Raw genomic sequence first — 16,788 nt, 5'->3', positions numbered from 1 at the left:
TTAAGACCCCCCCCTTGGTGTCAGATAGGGAGAAAGGTAGGAGCGCCTTTATGTACACTTCATACAATTTGGAAAGTCTTGAGATAAAAATGGCTCAAATGCACTGAGTCCACCTAATGAAACATTCCAGTTAGGACGTGCCTGAATGACCTCGACTTCACTAGCTGCTGAAGAACATCCCCGACCTCCCGGGAGCCCACGTCTCTAACTGCCTCCAATCTCCCAGGAGCACGCGTCTCTAACTGCCTCTGCCCTCCAGAATGCTCGAGTCTCTCATGGCCTCCGACCTCCAGAGCAACAACCTCACACCCCTGGGACTGGGCCACATTCATCACCTCAATTAGCAGCCCACCTGCCACCACCATCACTGGTATAGGAAGTCACCTGCCAGACAGCCGGGGGACCGCTTCTCTGGATCCAGGCACGGATGGGGAGGTTTGGGAGGCCCAGCAGGGACATGCCACTCAGAGCAAGAAGCCTGGCCTGAAGCAAGGGCCTGCCTTTCATTCGACCCTCTCGTGTCTGCGAGCCATGGAGCTGCAGGGCAGACCGTGAGGACAGGACCACGAACAGCCCTCCTGACACATGACACATCGCAGTTCCAAGGAGAAAACCGGGCAGAACGCAACTGCAAAGCGGAGTTCGGTCACGGCTGCGGTGTGCCCGGGAGCGGGGTCAGGCTGCGTGATGGGGAGGGACAGCTGGAAGTCTGGCTGCATTTGGCCCGCGGCGCTGCTAGACCCAGAGCGTACCGTGCTGTTTTATTTTCCTTCCTAAACACGTCATTTCTTCAGTTTAAAAAATACCAACAGTATCGCCCTTGGCGGAGGCAAGGAAGCGGTTAGGCCTGCCCTGTATGGATTCATGGAGGAGACACGCAGCCCTTCCCTCAGCGGAAGAGGCGGAGGGAAGATGAGGGCCACCCCCGAGCCACAGCAGCCGGGACAGGTGTGCGTGAGCGCCGCTCTGCCTGCCGGCGGGTCCCGTGCGCAGGCCCCAGGCGTCTGGTCCCGGGGGCAGAGGCTTCAGGAGGGGACAGTCCACCACCGCCCTGCGGCCCCCGAGTTCACTCTGCGAGTTCCGGCGGCGCGTGAGGCGGAGTGGGCAAAGGCAGCTTGACTCGGGGAGCAACGTGGTGCTGTCGAACGGGAGCCCGGGGCCGGCCAGCTCTGCAGAGCAGCGGGTCCCATGAAGGGTCCACGCAGGGAGGGTCATGCCTCCCTGGGCCTCAAGCTGGGGCCGTTGCTGGCAACTGGCCGAAGCCCATCACAGTCGCCACTTGTGCATTTGTAAGATCTGTGTTCCCTCTTTGTTCTGGAAGTCTTTCAGTGTCCTATTGTGGCCCGGATGGCCTCAAGTGACTTGGAGCCACTGTTTCAGGGTGAAGACCAGGCCCAGAGGGCTCAGTGCGGGCAGCACTGTCAGACCTCTGTGACTCCGGACACCCAGCAAGCTCGTCACTTCCCCTGGAGCGAGCCTCCTTGGGACCAGAGTCCCCTCATGGGACGGGCTCTGCCAACGGGGGTTCCCGCAGGCGCCCCCTGGCCTCACTCTGGTGCAGCCACCAGCTCCTCACTGACCTCCTCTGTGCACGGTGCGGGGAGGTGCTGGGAACGCGCGCCCACGCCCGCCTTGGAGAAACCTCCCTCAGCCCTCCTGGACCCTGAGCGCCGTGACTCTCCACTGCCTGAACTGGGGGGGAAAGAAGCCGCTGGCGGGAGCCTGCCAGGACGGCTGGGGTGGCCTCGGAGGGTGAGCCCCTCCCGGCGCAGGCACCTGTGTCTGCGGGGCCTTCCGTCCCTCCTAGCGGTCGGGGAGGCGGGTGTCCTATGGGGGGGGTTTCTGGAAGGTGGGGGCAGCCACTCCCCATAGGGGCTGTGTGGCCCAGGGTTCACCATTACAAGGAACTTACATGGGAAAACCACAGACCGTAACCAAGGACAACCATTTTTACGGAAACGCTGGAGTGAAGGCAGTCTTAGCAATTCCTAATGTCAAAGGAGAAAAGAGACGCACAGACTTTCGGAGATATTTTGTCAGTGGGAAGAATGCTTACCCACACCAGCCTGCGCCGACGCACCCGTGCAAGCCCACGCACACTCACAGGCACCGGGAGCACGTGCGCCCACGTTCTGATGCACATCACTTCCACGCCATCACTCGCTCATCAGCGGCCCCGAGCAGAGCTTCTCACGAGGAAACGGCTCAGGCTGAGGACACATTGTCTGGGTGGCACAGCTCCCTGAACACGACAGTCTGCAAGTCTGCCTCAGAGGAGAAGAGAGGACAAGGCAGCAGGGCGGGTGGGGGCCCTCGGATCACGGTATGGTCACCAAATGCTCGGCAAGGAGACAGCAGCCACGTGGGGCTCCCCTTCCACTGGTGCCGGGGGGTGCAGACAACACACCGTGGCAGAGCTGGCGCACGGTAGGAGCCAAGCTCCCGGCAGCAGGAGGCAGCATCTCCCCATCCTGGCTCCCGTCCTCTTGGCCAATGATGGCCATGTGCCGGGCCTGTGGGCTGGGGTCACGGGACCATTTCTGGCCCATCGAGCCTCAGTGGAAGTGACGGACACTGTCTTCCTTCAGGGTATCTCACCCTCTGAGATAAGCCTGGTGCTCCAGGAAGAGAGGACGGGGTGGGGGGGCGGCGAGGGAGACAGGGGAGTGTAGGAGGTGCCATCAGAGGTGCCTGGGCCCTCAGGGTCCCACAGACTGTGGCAAGGGTGGCGGGGCTCTGGGCAGGGCGGGGTGTGCACTGGGCTGTGTGCTCTGTGATGGTCTTGAGACGAGCCTGGATGCAAGGGCGGAGGTCTGGATAGAAGCAGGAGCCAGAGGGGCTCCTGGAATCATCCAGGTGAGTGCCTGTGGGTACGTGGACCACGGTGGTGTGTGGGTCAGTGGGTGAGTGCCTAGTCCATGAGCCACACAAGCCTGCTAGGGTCCCCGGAGCATTAGCGATGATCACTGCCTCTGGAAGAACCCCGGCAACACCCCTCCCTGTGGCCCACGTGGCGGAGGACAGAGAGGCTCCGGACTGCCGAACAGGTCAGCTATCTCCGGACACTGGCCTTTTTCATCTCTCCCAGCACCCCCACATACTATTAAATATCATGTTTCTCTGCAGACTATTCGAGGCGGGATGGGTTTCCCTGGAGAGGCCAGACTTCCCGGGACAGGCATGCCTGGGTGGAGACAGCGGTGGACGCGCACACGGCCCCTGCCTCCTTCCCAATAAGCTCTACCCGGGCTCACTTTTCTTGATGGCGTGTACTCCTCACAACGACCCGGAGGTCGGCTGTTAGCACCCCCACATGCACGGGACACCTGAGGCTGGACGTCATCCCAGAGGTCTGGAGTCCACACGCCGAGTTACTCGGGGATACGACCTCACCAAAGTAACCGAGGGCCGGGATGTTTGTCCAACAGCTCATGGGCGGGTGCGGGTAGGGGGGCTGCTGCCCCATAGAACCAGACCTCCCACGGCCCTGAGCACCCACACTCACTGCAGGGGCCCTCAGGCACTGCCCCCCCGGGGCCACCTGCTGGGTAGCAGCTATTGGCCAGAAAGGAGTCCGCCACCAGAAAGCAAAGAGGGGCACCCCCCAGGGGCTGCCTGGGAACTACAAGGAGGCAGTGCAAATCCTGGCAGGTGCGTGTGGGTTTCAAAGATACAAAGTAGCAATTCACAGGCAGGCGAAGCACAGAATAATATGTCTCGGGGCGTGCCCCCGTTTTAACGTATCTGTCAGACAGAGACATGAAAGCTGCTTCTGTCCTCCAAGGGCTCCCCACGGTTGTGTCCTGGGGGGCGCTCAGGGCAGGGCCCGGAGTAGGAGCTACAGTCCGGTCTCTGTGGCCTTCTGGCCTCTGTCCTGGCCAGCAGACGCTCATCTCTACATGGTGGGGAGGGATCAGACCAGAGGCTGTGACTCTGCGATTTCTATCTGCCCCAAAGACACACTCCATATTGATTCTGTCGCTGGCCTAGATGTGAGTGACCGCTCGGGCAGCAATGAAGCCATCATTAGCAATAAATTAAAGTCAGCATCCACGAGTCGCAAGAGCAGGCTGCTGAAAGCCATTCTTGGAGGGCACTGATGACCTTGACAGAGGGACAGTTAACGAGAGGTCCACAGGAAAGCACAGGGTGGGTCGCTGGCCTTCAATTATTACTGAGGGGAGACAGAATCTTGTATCATCATGACTGTTTCTTACTAATTTTGTAGCTTAGTCTAGTAATCAGGATTGATCAAATAGAAATAATATCGGAAATAGCATCTCAAAAAGATCTCCTCATGGAAAGGTCCTGGAAACAAAAAAAAGCAAAGTTTTTTTTCTCAATGCTGTACGAAGATTCCCAGGGGGTCTGTCGGTGGCAGAGAGTACTTTCCAGACGTGGCAGCGCAGTTCCTCCCGCCCCTCCCCATCCAGAGGGGCGTCCACACCCCGGTCACTGGCAGGGTTCGAGGGGTGTGCACGGGCCACGCAGGACAGCGACGAGGTGAAGCCACAAGTGGGACATGTGCCTCACCCAGCACCAAGGTGGGAAGAAGTCCATTGCCCAGTTTATTGTAATTTTCCTAGGAAACTAGTCACCACAGCTGCCAGGAAAGTGCCCTGCGGTGGCGGACACCACATGGTCGTCTGTGATAAAACCTGAAACGAGAAAAGATCTTACAACTGGCTGAACGCAGCTGGGCATCCTCGGACGACCGCATGCAGACCCCCTCTGCCGGTCCCCATGGGGGACAGGGACGGGGTGCCGTACAGGTGCACATTTGCAAACCTGCTCGTTTGCTCTGGGAGGTTTTCTTATCTCCCCTGCTTACCTGGGAGGAGACCAAGACACGAGAGATGAGGGCACGGACAGACGCGCCACAGCTAACGCGCAGCTGCACCGCCTCCCACGTACAAGGAGACATGGAGACACTGAACACACGGACAGGGTCTCACTTTCCGCCCGCGCCTCTGGGACTCTCCAGCTCAAACTATTAGCAACCGCCGTATGGTTCACGTGTGTGGTCGTTCCTGACTCGACCTCGACTGTATGCTTTCCATGTTTTACCGTCTGTGTGTTCGTGTGAGCTAACTGAAGCTTTGTGAGATGAAGGCACGCATATACACACGTTTATACTTAAGAGATTGTACTTGCATAAGCGTCAGTGTTGCCAGGATGAATCCTTTCTTGCCGAACACCAGACATAGATAATTCCATCTCCGGTATTTGAGCGCTGAGCTGGTGAAGGTTTTCCCTGTGAAGCTCCACAGGAGTCTGTCCCTACAGGCCGTGGGCGCCTCACTTAGCCATGGGCGCCGTTACGCACCGGGGCAGGGAGGCGATGTTCCCATGACCCTGGGGTCCTGCAGCTGGGATCAAGCTCACCAGATGTGCTGGGTACTCATCCCTTCTGCTCTGACTCTGGAGACGTGGGTCGTGTCTACAAGGAGCCATACTCATCTGGAAAGAGCAGGGGTGCCCTCTTTTGGGGATTTTGCTCCTTTGTCACTATAATTTAGGGACAGGCTTCTGCTGACCCCAACTGCCTCACCTGCCCTTGTTTTGTGGCTAGCGGACTCTGGACGGAGGCATGGTGACCGTTCTGCCTTCCCTGCTGACGGCTTTACAAATGGTGAGGATCGTGTACGACACACGTGTGGGTGCATGGTGGAAAACAAACAAACAAAAAGGCTCAGTAACTGGCCAACCACAAAATGACCTGGTTCCCCAAAGCTCAGACAAGACACAGCTCTCTAAGCTACCATGTTTTCTTCCTCTTTGGGTAACCAGGCAAACAGTCCTAAGTATAACCACACACTGTCAGGAAAAAACATTACAGGAGGAGACGCAGAAGTGTGCTCGAATGAGTGAGTCATTTAGACGAAGAACAATCCTTCATTGGGATTTTCCCATGAAATGAAAAGGTAAAAGTCTTTAGGGCATTGCCAAGTACACGGCTGGCTCTGGCCTTCACGGAGGCTGGGGAAGCGTGGCTGGTTTTGAGTCGTGCGCTCTGTGACTGTCCGCCGGAAGCTCCAGGTACCTGCCAGTAGTCTTCCCCTGGCCGTGACCTCCCAGCCCCTCTGATTCCGTCCCTAAGCCAGGACTCTGACCACCTGTGGGACAACAGTCTTTCCTGACATTCGCAGAGACCTTGAGGACCTGGATCCTGTAGAGATCTGTCAGGTAAAGGATAAGATCCATGCGTCTGACACACAAACAACGTGATTGCCAGGAGCTTCAAGATTATCGCCACCCGGTTGCTAATGACTCAGGGTTCATAGAACATCGCGAGGCATGGGGTTTTTTTTTTAATGGTACTTGGGTAAGTTTTGTCTAGTCAGGGAAATGGGAGGCGACTGCTGACTTCATCTGGACTGACATTCCCACAACGCTTCATAATTTAAAAAAAAGCTCAGATACATCTTCCAAGATTAGGCGGCCACGATTGACAGCCAAGATCCACTGAGATTCTTTTTCCCTCGTCATTCTGCCCCTTTGGACAGGGGTTTCTCCGGATTCTAGGAAAGCATCAGGAATGGGGGATTATCCCAAGTTCAAGAACAGATGCCTGCAGTCCCGCAGGAACTCCTGGTCTGTATTAGTCAGGCCCCCATCGGAGCCAGCCACCCTCGCTCAGGGTCACGTGCTGTCAGGTGGCCACACCTCACACCTCTCCGCTTCTGTGACTCAGCCTGGATTCAGGGAGAGCTGCCCGTGTCGTGAAGGTGACCATCAGGGATTGTTTCCTGACTGCGTGAGGGCTGCGCACCATGACCCCCACGTAAGTGTGCCCAGTGCTCTCACTGGGGAAGTCACAGGAAACTACCCAGGCGGCGTCTGCTTGTGCCGCTATACCCCTAGTCGTATGGCCTCCGCATTTCCAATACTGAGAAGATTCACAGATTACTCATGTGACAAACACAGGTTCGTGCCAAGATGGAAACGGGAGCACAGTCACCCGTACGCACGGCTCCGTCCCCAGCCTGAGTATCCACTGAGAGGGCCGCAGGGGGCCGCCTTCGGAAAATCAAACCGTGCTTGTGCCGACTTAGGGAAACACGTATCACAGAAGACCCTTCTTGCCTGGCACTATGTCACAAGTGCATATGCACACGTGTGCAGAGTGTGTCTAAAAGGAACAGGGGGACAGACACTGTTGTGAACGGGCCTGAACGCACATAACCAGGGGAATAATGAGGAAGATGATGTTTGCTTTAAAGTAAGTAAGCTTAGCCAGCATCCCTCTAGAAGGTACCCTTGTCATACAGGAAACCTAGAATTGGACATTTTTATTCTGTCGTTTGCTTTTCTGTGTTTAATATACATATGGAGTTGGAATATGGGAGCAGAGAGGTCATCGAGGGAAAGAGCTTTGCAGATGGACTTGATGGAAATCATCGACACTCAGATGCTCCATTCAGTTCTGCAGACCGCCTTCCCTCGGCATTCAGAGCTCCTGCGGTGGCCTCTGGCCTCATGTACTGGCCGCTCCTCCCCTCTGGTCCCCTGGCCTTGAGGGATGGGGGCCCCGCTACGGGAAGGCAGCGGACAACACTCGGGCATCACCTCCCTCTGCCCCCCCACTGCTCACCAAGTTCTCAGGAAAACCAACGTGCCGCTGGTGTGACCAGTGGAACGCCGATTCCTCTCGCACGGACCCCACTGGCTGCCATAAACTGGTCTGCATTGTTTTCAGCCTCTGCGCCTCTGTGTTATGCTGAGTTTCGTGACAGTCTAAGATGTCGAGGGAGCGGGCAGCGGCACTCCTGTCCTTACTGCCGCTTGCTCAGGGCGGAAGCACAGAAGGGAAGGGTTTTTGAAAGACCGCAAACGAATCGGAGATAGGAAAGTGAGACGGCTTTTCCTGCCAGGGAACTGAAAGGACCGAGAAACCCCTTACTCGAGTAAGCAGCGACCAGGCTAGGGAGCGTGGCGAGGAGGCCTGTCGGCCGTGGGCGTCGCAAGCTGCAGGCACAAGACACTGCCCAAGGGACATTCCCTTTGGTAGCCAGGAAACGGCTCCCTTTCCCTCTGATAGGCCAGCGAGCCCCCTTGCTCTGGAGCTCCAAGCTGCCCCTTTGTTCCTACAGCTGTGGGGGTTCTTGGAGGAGGAACAGAGCAAGGCACGCGACAGATCTGCATTGCGTCTCGCTCAGCCACGTGATGGTGGCAAGTCATGGCATACCACAGTCCCATGGGAAAGGTAATTTTTTCTTTCTTTCTTTCTTTCTTTCTTTCTTTCTTTCTTTTTTTCTTTCTTTCTTTTTTTCTTTGACAGACAGAGATCACAAGCAGGCAGAGAGGCAGGCAGAGAGAGAGGAGGAAGCAGACCCCCTGCAGAGCAGAGAGCCTGATGTGGGGCTGGGTCCCAGGATCCCTGGGATCATGACCTGAACCAAAGGCAGAGGCTTTAACCCACTGAGTCACCCAGGTGCCCAGGAAAGGTAATTTTCTTAATGTTAAAATCAAACGAAAAGGCACTGGTTCTTTCTCAGAGGGGAGGGAGCAGAAATGCGGCTGAGTCGTGCTGCCAGCGGGCTCCACAGAAAAGTAAACTTTTATAGAAAATGGTTATTTTCAACACCTCCTGAGTCATTCTTTGTGGTTGAAATATCTAGGCTCTGGGACAGTCTCACTTCCTCTAATTCTGCTTTATAGGCCCCGTTAGGTTTTCCACCCACAGTGGTCAAATAAGTAGAGAAATAGTGTACAGCTCGGCTACACCTGGAAAGTCTCTGGAGGCTACGTACAAGACAGCACAAAGCACAGGAACAGGAACTAGACGGCGACAGCTGTCACTGGCCACCTGCTTGGTCACATCGCGGAGGACAGATGCAGGAGGCTGACCAAGCGGTCTTACCCATATTCCTACGGCCTCTGCATTTTCAATACTGAGAACAGACTCACAGATTACTCAAGTGACTAAAAACTTAAAACTTTCCCCAAATGCATACATCTGTGCACAAGAAGCCCCGGCCTCCGGTTTCCCGGTCACATACCGAACACCTCGTTGTCTTCCGAGGCCTCCCGGGAGAGCTGGCGTATGGCCTTCTTCTTGTCAGACTCTGCTGTGCTGCTCTCTCCGTCCTGGAAACAAAACAGAACAAGACCCTCTCTTGAGATCCGGACCTTTGTCAACGAGATGGTTGTGATACCCTTTTCTTCTTAGAAAATTCACAGATAATCACGGTCCCCTGCTCAACGCCCGGCTGTGAGGGTCTCCGGGTGCGGGTGGGCTTTCTGCAGAGGCTTGAGCTCCCACCTCCTTTCTCTGCCTGGGCTGCAAGCACTCCCTGGGCCGTGGGTTATTTTCATACAAAAGAAACGGAGTAGCACCTGGGATGGGCACTGGCCGGTCATCATGCCTGTGCTCTGGGAGCCGAACCGCCTGGTCCCTGGTTGCGGTGCGGTGGGTGGACGCATGGGAAGGCGCGGACTCTGAACCGGCCTTCCTTCAATTCCACTCTCGGCTGCCTGGAAGCCAGGCAGGGCAGCCCTGGTGCCAGAAGGGGCCCTTTCGGGGGCAGAAATCCATGCTGATGTCCCCACAGCACCCAGAGGACACAGAGGAGGGGTCAGGTGCCACCATGGGGCTGGGCTGCCCTCTGGCCTCCCTTCTCCTCTGTCATGGAGCCCTACCGGCTGCACCAGGCGCACGTTCGTTTTAAGTTTATATTTTAAGGTTATAGGGTAGGTGAGATTTTAGTTTCTTCTTATTTGTTTACTCAATTGTATCTCATTAGTGTGACATGGAACACAACGGCAAAAGGCCCTGCCCAGGGCACAGCAGAAAGGACCGCCCCTTCCCTCCGCATGTCCCTGCCGACCGCCGCCTGTCTGCACCCCTCCGTGTCTCTGCGCCGCCCTGCGTCTCCGTGCCCCTCGGCATCTCTGTGCCCCCTGCATCCCCGTGCCCCCCCCGCATCTCCAAGCGCCCCCCCCGGCAGGTCCGCATCTCCGCCACCCAGCACCCCCATCGGGCCTCCCTGCGCACACTGCTCTGAGTCGTGCTTTGGTCGGTAACAGGGAACGCTTGCGGTGGCTTCACGCAGCCCACAAGGCACCATCTGACCTGCCCTCGTGGCCACAGCGCGCCCTGCACTTGGGTTACTCCCACGAGCACTGCCACCACGCTCTTGCCCGTGACCGCTGACCTGGTCTGCGAGTCTCTCAGTTATGACCAGCACCGCGGGACTCACGGGCCACAGGCACAGGGCGACATGCCCAGGCTCCGGCGCCCCTTGGCCTCTCTCAGGCCTCCACCCTTCTCTGAGTCACTTTTCCCAAGTGTCTCTCGTTCCCTGAGTCTCCAGCTAGGACCGAGAGACAGGTGTCCCTCCTGCTGTACATTCTCCTTCTGAAGAGTGGGACAGGCACCGTCACCAGGGCTGTAAGTTGGGGAGCCAGACTGCTTGGGAGTAAACTCAGGGTTGGCTTTTCTTTATTAGCTGTGTGACGTTGGACAAGTCACTTAACCTCTCTGTGTGCTTGGGTTTCCTTTCCTACAAAGGAGAGGAAATAGTGACATTGTATGGTTGTGTGCTGTGGTGGTAATGGGGTTAGGAAAGTTAGTATTTGCAAGCACTCTGGACACACTAGGCACACAGGAACTGCTCTATGGCTCTTTGTTAAGTAAAAATGGAAACTCTGGGGGAAAAGGTGACAATCCTCCCCTCTGCCTTGGCTCTGGCACCTAGCTGCCTGCTCCCCTGGCTTTGGCCTGCTCGGCTTCCCTGCGGCCCTCCTTGAGGGACTCCCGTCCTTCGCTGTCAGATCTCTGGGATGCTGGGAGGGGGGGCACGTGGCGCCAAGGGCCGATGCCAGCTGCAGGGGGGCTCTTGGGGCTGAGCTGGCCTGGTGCCATCTTGGGGACACTACCCGTCCCGGGCCCCCCTTGTGCAGGGGGACCAGACGCCTGCTGAGGGGTAGGGTGCGTGCAGGGAGAGAGATGCTCCTCGTGAAACCAGCGGGCGGTCCCCTGAGCCAGGACTGCCCGTCTCTGGACTCGCCCCTCCCTCCCTGGTCCCGGGGCTTTGAGGGGGCTTTGCTGCTTGCAACAGAAGCCGTCTTGACGAACAGGAGTCGTCTCGTGAGGAAGCCATCAATTCTTACTCTGTCAGCGGAAAGCCTGATTCAGACCAAGACAGATTCCCGGGTCGGGACAAGCACATGCAGGCAGCCAGCAGGTGGGAGAGAAGGCGAGGCCCAGGCGGCAGGGGACCTCGGTGGCCCTGGGGAGGCAGAGGCCAGCCCTCCGGATGCACAGCAGCAGCCTCTGCTCCCCAACCCCCAGGTCCCTCTGGAAGCCTGAACGGGGAACATCCCCCCAACCAGCATTTGTAATCTTGTTCCCACAAGTAAATTCGAGCCAGCGTCATGAGGCGTGTCGATAACCAACGCCGGAACATGGTGGGGGTCTGCTGTCACCGGCTGGCCAGTAAACTAGCTTGGTGGTTCCCGAGCTGAGCTCCAACGGTTTCACCAGTAACTACTAACGGAGACCAGCGCGCTCCGGGTCACAGCGACTGAAGAGGTAACAGCGGGACAGGAATGAGACGGCATTTTCTAGCGTATTGACAACACTCAGGAAAAAGCAACTTCCAGCGTCGGGGGTTCAGGGAAACAGGAAGTCTCCAGGAACCGGAATAAACGTTCACGGCCTCTTCTGTGGGACAGAGGACAACAGAGCCAAGCTGACCCTCTGCCTGGAACAGCCCTCCCAGCCTCCTGCCCTCGGGGGCCAGGCGGGGCAGAGGGCGGGGGAAGGTATGTTGTGGCGAGGACCGCACCCTGCCCGGCCCTCAGCTCCACCTCCTCCTCCCCGGGGGTGGAGGTCGGAGCCCCTCCCCACCGCAGACCCCCACGGACTCACTCCTCTCTCCCCATCACACTGCAAAGTGTCTGAGAACAGGGAAGACCTTGCCTTAAAGCCCTCTGACCCAGACCTCGCCACGCCTGACACCCAGCAGGTGCCGGAGAGAAAACCGTTCAACTGTTGTTTAAAATGGGTAACTTCTGCTTCAGCAGGGGAAGCCGAACGTGGCTGACCATGTCTTTTTCCATATCTCCCTATTTAGTTCTGTAGGAGAACAAAACTTGAACAGAGAACACTTCTGGACCGACTGTCCCATCAGCTGGAGGTTCATGTCCCGCGTCCTGGTGTCACGGCCCACTTTGAGGCTGACCTCAATGTCCTATTCTTCACTTAGTACAAAACAAGGATGACTGGAGAAGCAGCGCCATACATTTTAGCTGCCGTTTTTATTCACTGCAGGTGCATTCTGTCAAGCATCAACATCTAAAATCAGGTTCCCCCTACGGTCCGTGGTGTCTTCCAGTAAGAAACGGTGACACCTTATAAACTGTGCAGTAATTACTCAGCATTTTTGGTTTGTTTCTTAAAAATAAAAGGATCAGGGGCACCTGGGTGGTTCAGTGGGTTAAAGCCTCTGCCTTCGGCTCAGGTCATGATCTCAGTGTCCTGGGATCGAGCCCCACATCGGGCTCTCTGCTCAGCAGGAAGCCTGCTTCCCCCTCTCTCTCTACCTGCCTCTCTGCCTGCTTGTGATCTCTCTTTGTCAAATAAATAAATAAAATAGTTTTAAAAAAAATAAAAGGATCGTCCTTACTCTTGCTCTAGGCTAGGTTTGGATAAATAACAGATACTAGCAAAACACGGTGAGCTTTCAGGGTCAAAGTAAAGACCATGAAGAAAGATGAAAACTCGAGTCATGACCCGTCTCAAAGGCATGTCCCTTCTTATGCGGAATCAGAGCAGAATGGGGATATCAAAGCAGAAGGGCAGGTCTGAGTCTAGACCAGGGTCTCTCCATGTGACTTCCTTGACACTGTGGGCTAGGTCAGTGCTCGTGTGGGGCGCAGCTTTCCTGTGTGTCGTGGGACGTTTCGCAGCATCTCCTGCCTCTACCCACAAGATGCTCATGGTACCCTTCTGCTGACAACCAGGAATGTCCCCAGACACTGAAAAAATGTCCCTGTTGGGAGAAAGGAGTCACTCCTAGTTGAAAGCCACTGTTCTAGACAAAGGGAAGTATTTGAGAGGAAGCAATAATGACAAATCCATTCACTAATGTGTTTGATACCAATAAATTCTTTATAAAAATACTTTTTAAGTCACCAAAACTCTTTTGAGTTTGAGAGGAGGGACAACATGACCAGAATAGAGACCTGAAGGTGAGAATCAGATTTAATTTAGATCAAGTGCCCCAGTGTCAGTGGCTCTTAGATAGGAGACCAGAGCACAGCCACAATGATATAACAAACTAGACCTCATCAGAATTTAAAACTGGGCTGAAACTGATGCCATCAAGAAAGTAAAACAACAACCTAGAGGGAGAAAATACTTTCAAATCATCTGTCTGATGAGGAACCAGTGTCCAGAATATGTAAAGAGCACCTACAATTCAACAACAAAAAGACAAAACACCCAATTTTTAAAAAATGGGTGAGATTTTGAATAATTTCTCTACAAAAGACGTGCAAACGGTCAATAAGCACAAGAAAAGGTGCCCCCACATTATCCACTAGGATGGATGCAAGCAAAAAGACGGACAACAGCCACTGCTGATCAGAGAATGCAGAAGTTGAAGCCCCGCCACAGCTCTAAGTGGTGCAGCCACCGAGCAAGACAGTTGACTGTAGAGTTACCGTGTGACTCATCCAATCCACTAGCAGTGTGTGTCCATGGGAAACGGACACACACGTCCACACAAAACTTGCCTGGGGGTGTTCACGGCAGCACATTCCTAACACCACGTCGGGGAAGCAACCCCAACGCTCCCAGGTGAGAGAGCGGGCAAGAGAGTGCTGCGTCTTCCGGCAGCGGAACATATTCGTTAACAACGGGCACCTCCCTGTGGACGAGCCTGGGAAACGCTGTCCTATGAAAGCAGCTGGTGGCCAAACGCCACGGCACAGTGACACAGACACATCCGTGAAATGTCTGGAGCGGCCAACACTAGACGGACTGGAAGATGCTGGTCCTGGGGCCCGGGGGTTGGGGGAGGGGGACGGGCAGGGAGTGCAAGCGGGTGCCGGGTCTCTTTGGAGGTGACGGACGAATGGGTTATAGGATCAGGCCGTGGTGCCGGCTGCACGATCCTGTGAATATGCTAGAACGTCCCAAGCCGTGCACCTGAGACGAGTGAACATTATGGTGCGTGATTTCGCCTCAACAGAGCTGTTTGTTAAAGAACAACAACATGGCCCAGGTAGCCAGGACCCGGTGAAGCCTGGGCAAGGAGCCCTTCCTCGCAGTAGCTCGCTCGTCCGGTGTGGGGACCCCATGGGACTCAGCACCAAGATCCCAGATCGGTTTTTGAAATGTGAGGAATGAAAATTTTGGAAGAATTTATTCTAGTTCCTCGGCTGGTTAGTTCTCCGTCGGGTGACAGTGACTAACCTGAATGAATTTATGAACAGAGACACCGAAAGGCTTTTGTCCTGCAGAAGGACAGACAATGATGTGACCTCTCCGTGAGGTGTGAGGTCAAGGCCAGGGCTCCTCTCCAGGACCCGTCGTCGGAATGGCATCCGGAAAACACAGCGAGCCTTTCTGATGACATGAGTACATGAAAATCCAGGTTTTGCTTTTTAAATCAAGAGAGTGTATCAGGAGAAACGAAACGCGTGTCCACACAGAAACTCGTACGTGAGCTCTTGCCCCCAGCAGGGGTCATTCAGCCGTAAGACAGCAGGAAGCTCGGACGGACTCAGGACGCCGTCCACGCCGCGAAGGCAGCCCGAGAGAAAGACCACACGTCACATGATTCTATTCACGTGAAATGTCCAGATCAGGGAGACCCAGGGACAGGAAGAGACTCCTGGTGGCCGAGGGCCGGGGCAGAGAGGCTGAGGGGAAAACAGGACACGCGCTTTATGGGGTGAGGTCAATATCTAAAATTGTTGAGACTGTCCCGTGTGTCTGCAAACCTACTGAAAACCACCGGCCCGTGGGCTCTCAGTGAGTGAGCCGTCCGGCCTGGGACTCACAGCTCCAGAAGGCGCGTCTGAGAAGCCTTCAGAGGTCAGCGCACAGGCAGCTCCCAGGGGAAGGTCCCAGCGTCACAGCAAGAGACCTACAGCTCTGAATCCAAGGTAGTTTACGGAGCCATCCGCTTCCGGAGCGGCTCGTGTAACGACTCAGTGTCCACACCACCGTCTCTGCCAAGACCGCTTTGTAGTGTAATTAGGACTGCGGTGCTTTTCAAATAACGACGGCAAAGACATGAGCTCAGAGCTCGATTTAAGGGTTGACTTTGAGAAGTCGTAGCAAAACAAGCATGAACTTGCGTCACGGTAAAACTGTTGATCGAGGCCCGTTGCGTAACCGGACATACTGGCTTCTATTTTAGGAACACAAATATCTTGGCATTTTTTTCCTGGAAGCTACTGCTCGATCCGCTGGTCCAGTCTTAAATAAGGAGAGTCACATAAGGAAGGGTGTGGGGGGGAGGGGCAGACAGGGACAGGGAGAGAGAGGCCGGCCGTTTGGGGCAGCTCCCAGAGTTAGCCGTAGCGAACTGCGCATTCAGTTAAAATGCACTAAAGGCAATTCAGGTAATTAAGACATTCATTCAGCTCAAAAGGGTCAGTTACATTCCTGAGAGCAGAAGAAGGGGATGGAAAACTCAGACCCTCTTAGTTTGAAGCTGAAAACGTTTCCTTTAGTTTTATGTCATAAAAACCTCAGGGTCCTAGTTAACTCCCCTGACCATGGGACCCTACCGGGGCCCGCACGCGCTCCTGTATCGGCCTGCTGGGAGGCGGATGTGGTGGGGAGCAGCGAGGGCTGACGGTCCTGTTTTCCTGACTGTGCCCCGCAGCCCCCTTGCTGGCCAGCGGTCGTGTGGGAATGGTCTGCCCCACGGGGCTTCTGTGGGCATCCACGGCCCCTGGGAAACCTGCTCCACGGTCCGGCCCTCGGCTGGCAGAGTCCACACCATCAGCCGCCATCATTTATTTTACAAACCTTTATCTCCTGTTTTCCATACCTTAGGAAAGGTGGAAGTAAAATCATTCTAAGTAAAAAGCAGGTTTTAATGAGCATATTAATGCAGTAAGAAAAAAGAGACAGATTCCCCCCCACCCACCCAAGAACCTGCATTTTGGCGCCTTTGCTCTAAGGGAACAAGCCGGCACTGCCCACGGAATCACTGCTTGTCTCTGCAGATGCTCTGTTCAAAGCCGGACGCCGCTGTGCCCGCGACCCGGGCGCAGACCTGCCCCAGCGTGCTCTCAGGGCTGCAGGAACGAAGCCGGCTGCCTCCTGTCTCTCCTCATCCAGCACCAAGATGAGTCACGCGCTCCATGATAAGATCAAGTCCTCTTCGAGAATTTACATGCACAGGGGCTGAGAGGTCCAATCACCGGGAGCAGTATGACAGATCCCTCATTCGGAAAAGGCACGTGCAGGAGAAATTTTGTTTTTCAAGACACAGACCTTCTCTGGTTTCATAATTCAGGATAAAATTAAGTCAGAGTGTAGTCAGATGAAGATAAGAGTTACAAAAATATTTTGAAAAACCTCTTTTTTTTTTTATTTATTTATTTGAAAGAGAGAAATCACAAGTAGGCAGAGAGGCAGGCAGAGAGAGAGAGAGGGAAGCAGGCTCCCCGCTGAGCAGAGAGCCCGATGCGGGACTCGATCCCAGGACCCTGAGATCATGACCTGAGCCGAAGGCAGCGGCTTAACCCACTGAGCCACCCAGGCGCCCCTTGAAAAACCTCTTTATGGAGCATGTAACTCACCCTACCAGGTCACGT

General features: G+C 55.4%; 1 protein-coding gene and 1 long non-coding RNA gene across 5 annotated transcripts in view; one reads left to right on the top strand and one right to left on the bottom strand.

Annotated features, from left to right (window-relative positions):
- MBP (myelin basic protein) overlaps positions 1–16,788 on the bottom strand; it is a 100,604-nt gene that overhangs the window by 55,754 nt on the left and 28,062 nt on the right. For all 4 annotated transcript variants that reach the window (XM_059140779.1, XM_059140780.1, XM_059140781.1 and 1 more), the window contains exon 3: positions 9,003–9,090. In XM_059140779.1, the coding sequence (XP_058996762.1) occupies positions 9,003–9,090 (88 nt within the window). The remainder of the gene's footprint in view (positions 1–9,002; positions 9,091–16,788) is intronic.
- LOC131811835 (uncharacterized) lies at positions 9,965–12,330 on the top strand. The gene is made up of 3 exons (XR_009346127.1): positions 9,965–10,393; positions 11,362–11,769; positions 12,081–12,330. It is a non-coding gene; the product is annotated as an uncharacterized LOC131811835 (long non-coding RNA).

The sequence above is a fragment of the Mustela lutreola genome, chromosome 11, assembly GCF_030435805.1.
Source record: "Mustela lutreola isolate mMusLut2 chromosome 11, mMusLut2.pri, whole genome shotgun sequence".
Classification (NCBI taxonomy): Eukaryota; Metazoa; Chordata; class Mammalia; order Carnivora; family Mustelidae; genus Mustela; species Mustela lutreola.
Note: the sequence above shows the minus strand (reverse complement) of the source record. Positions and strands in the feature narration are given on the sequence as shown.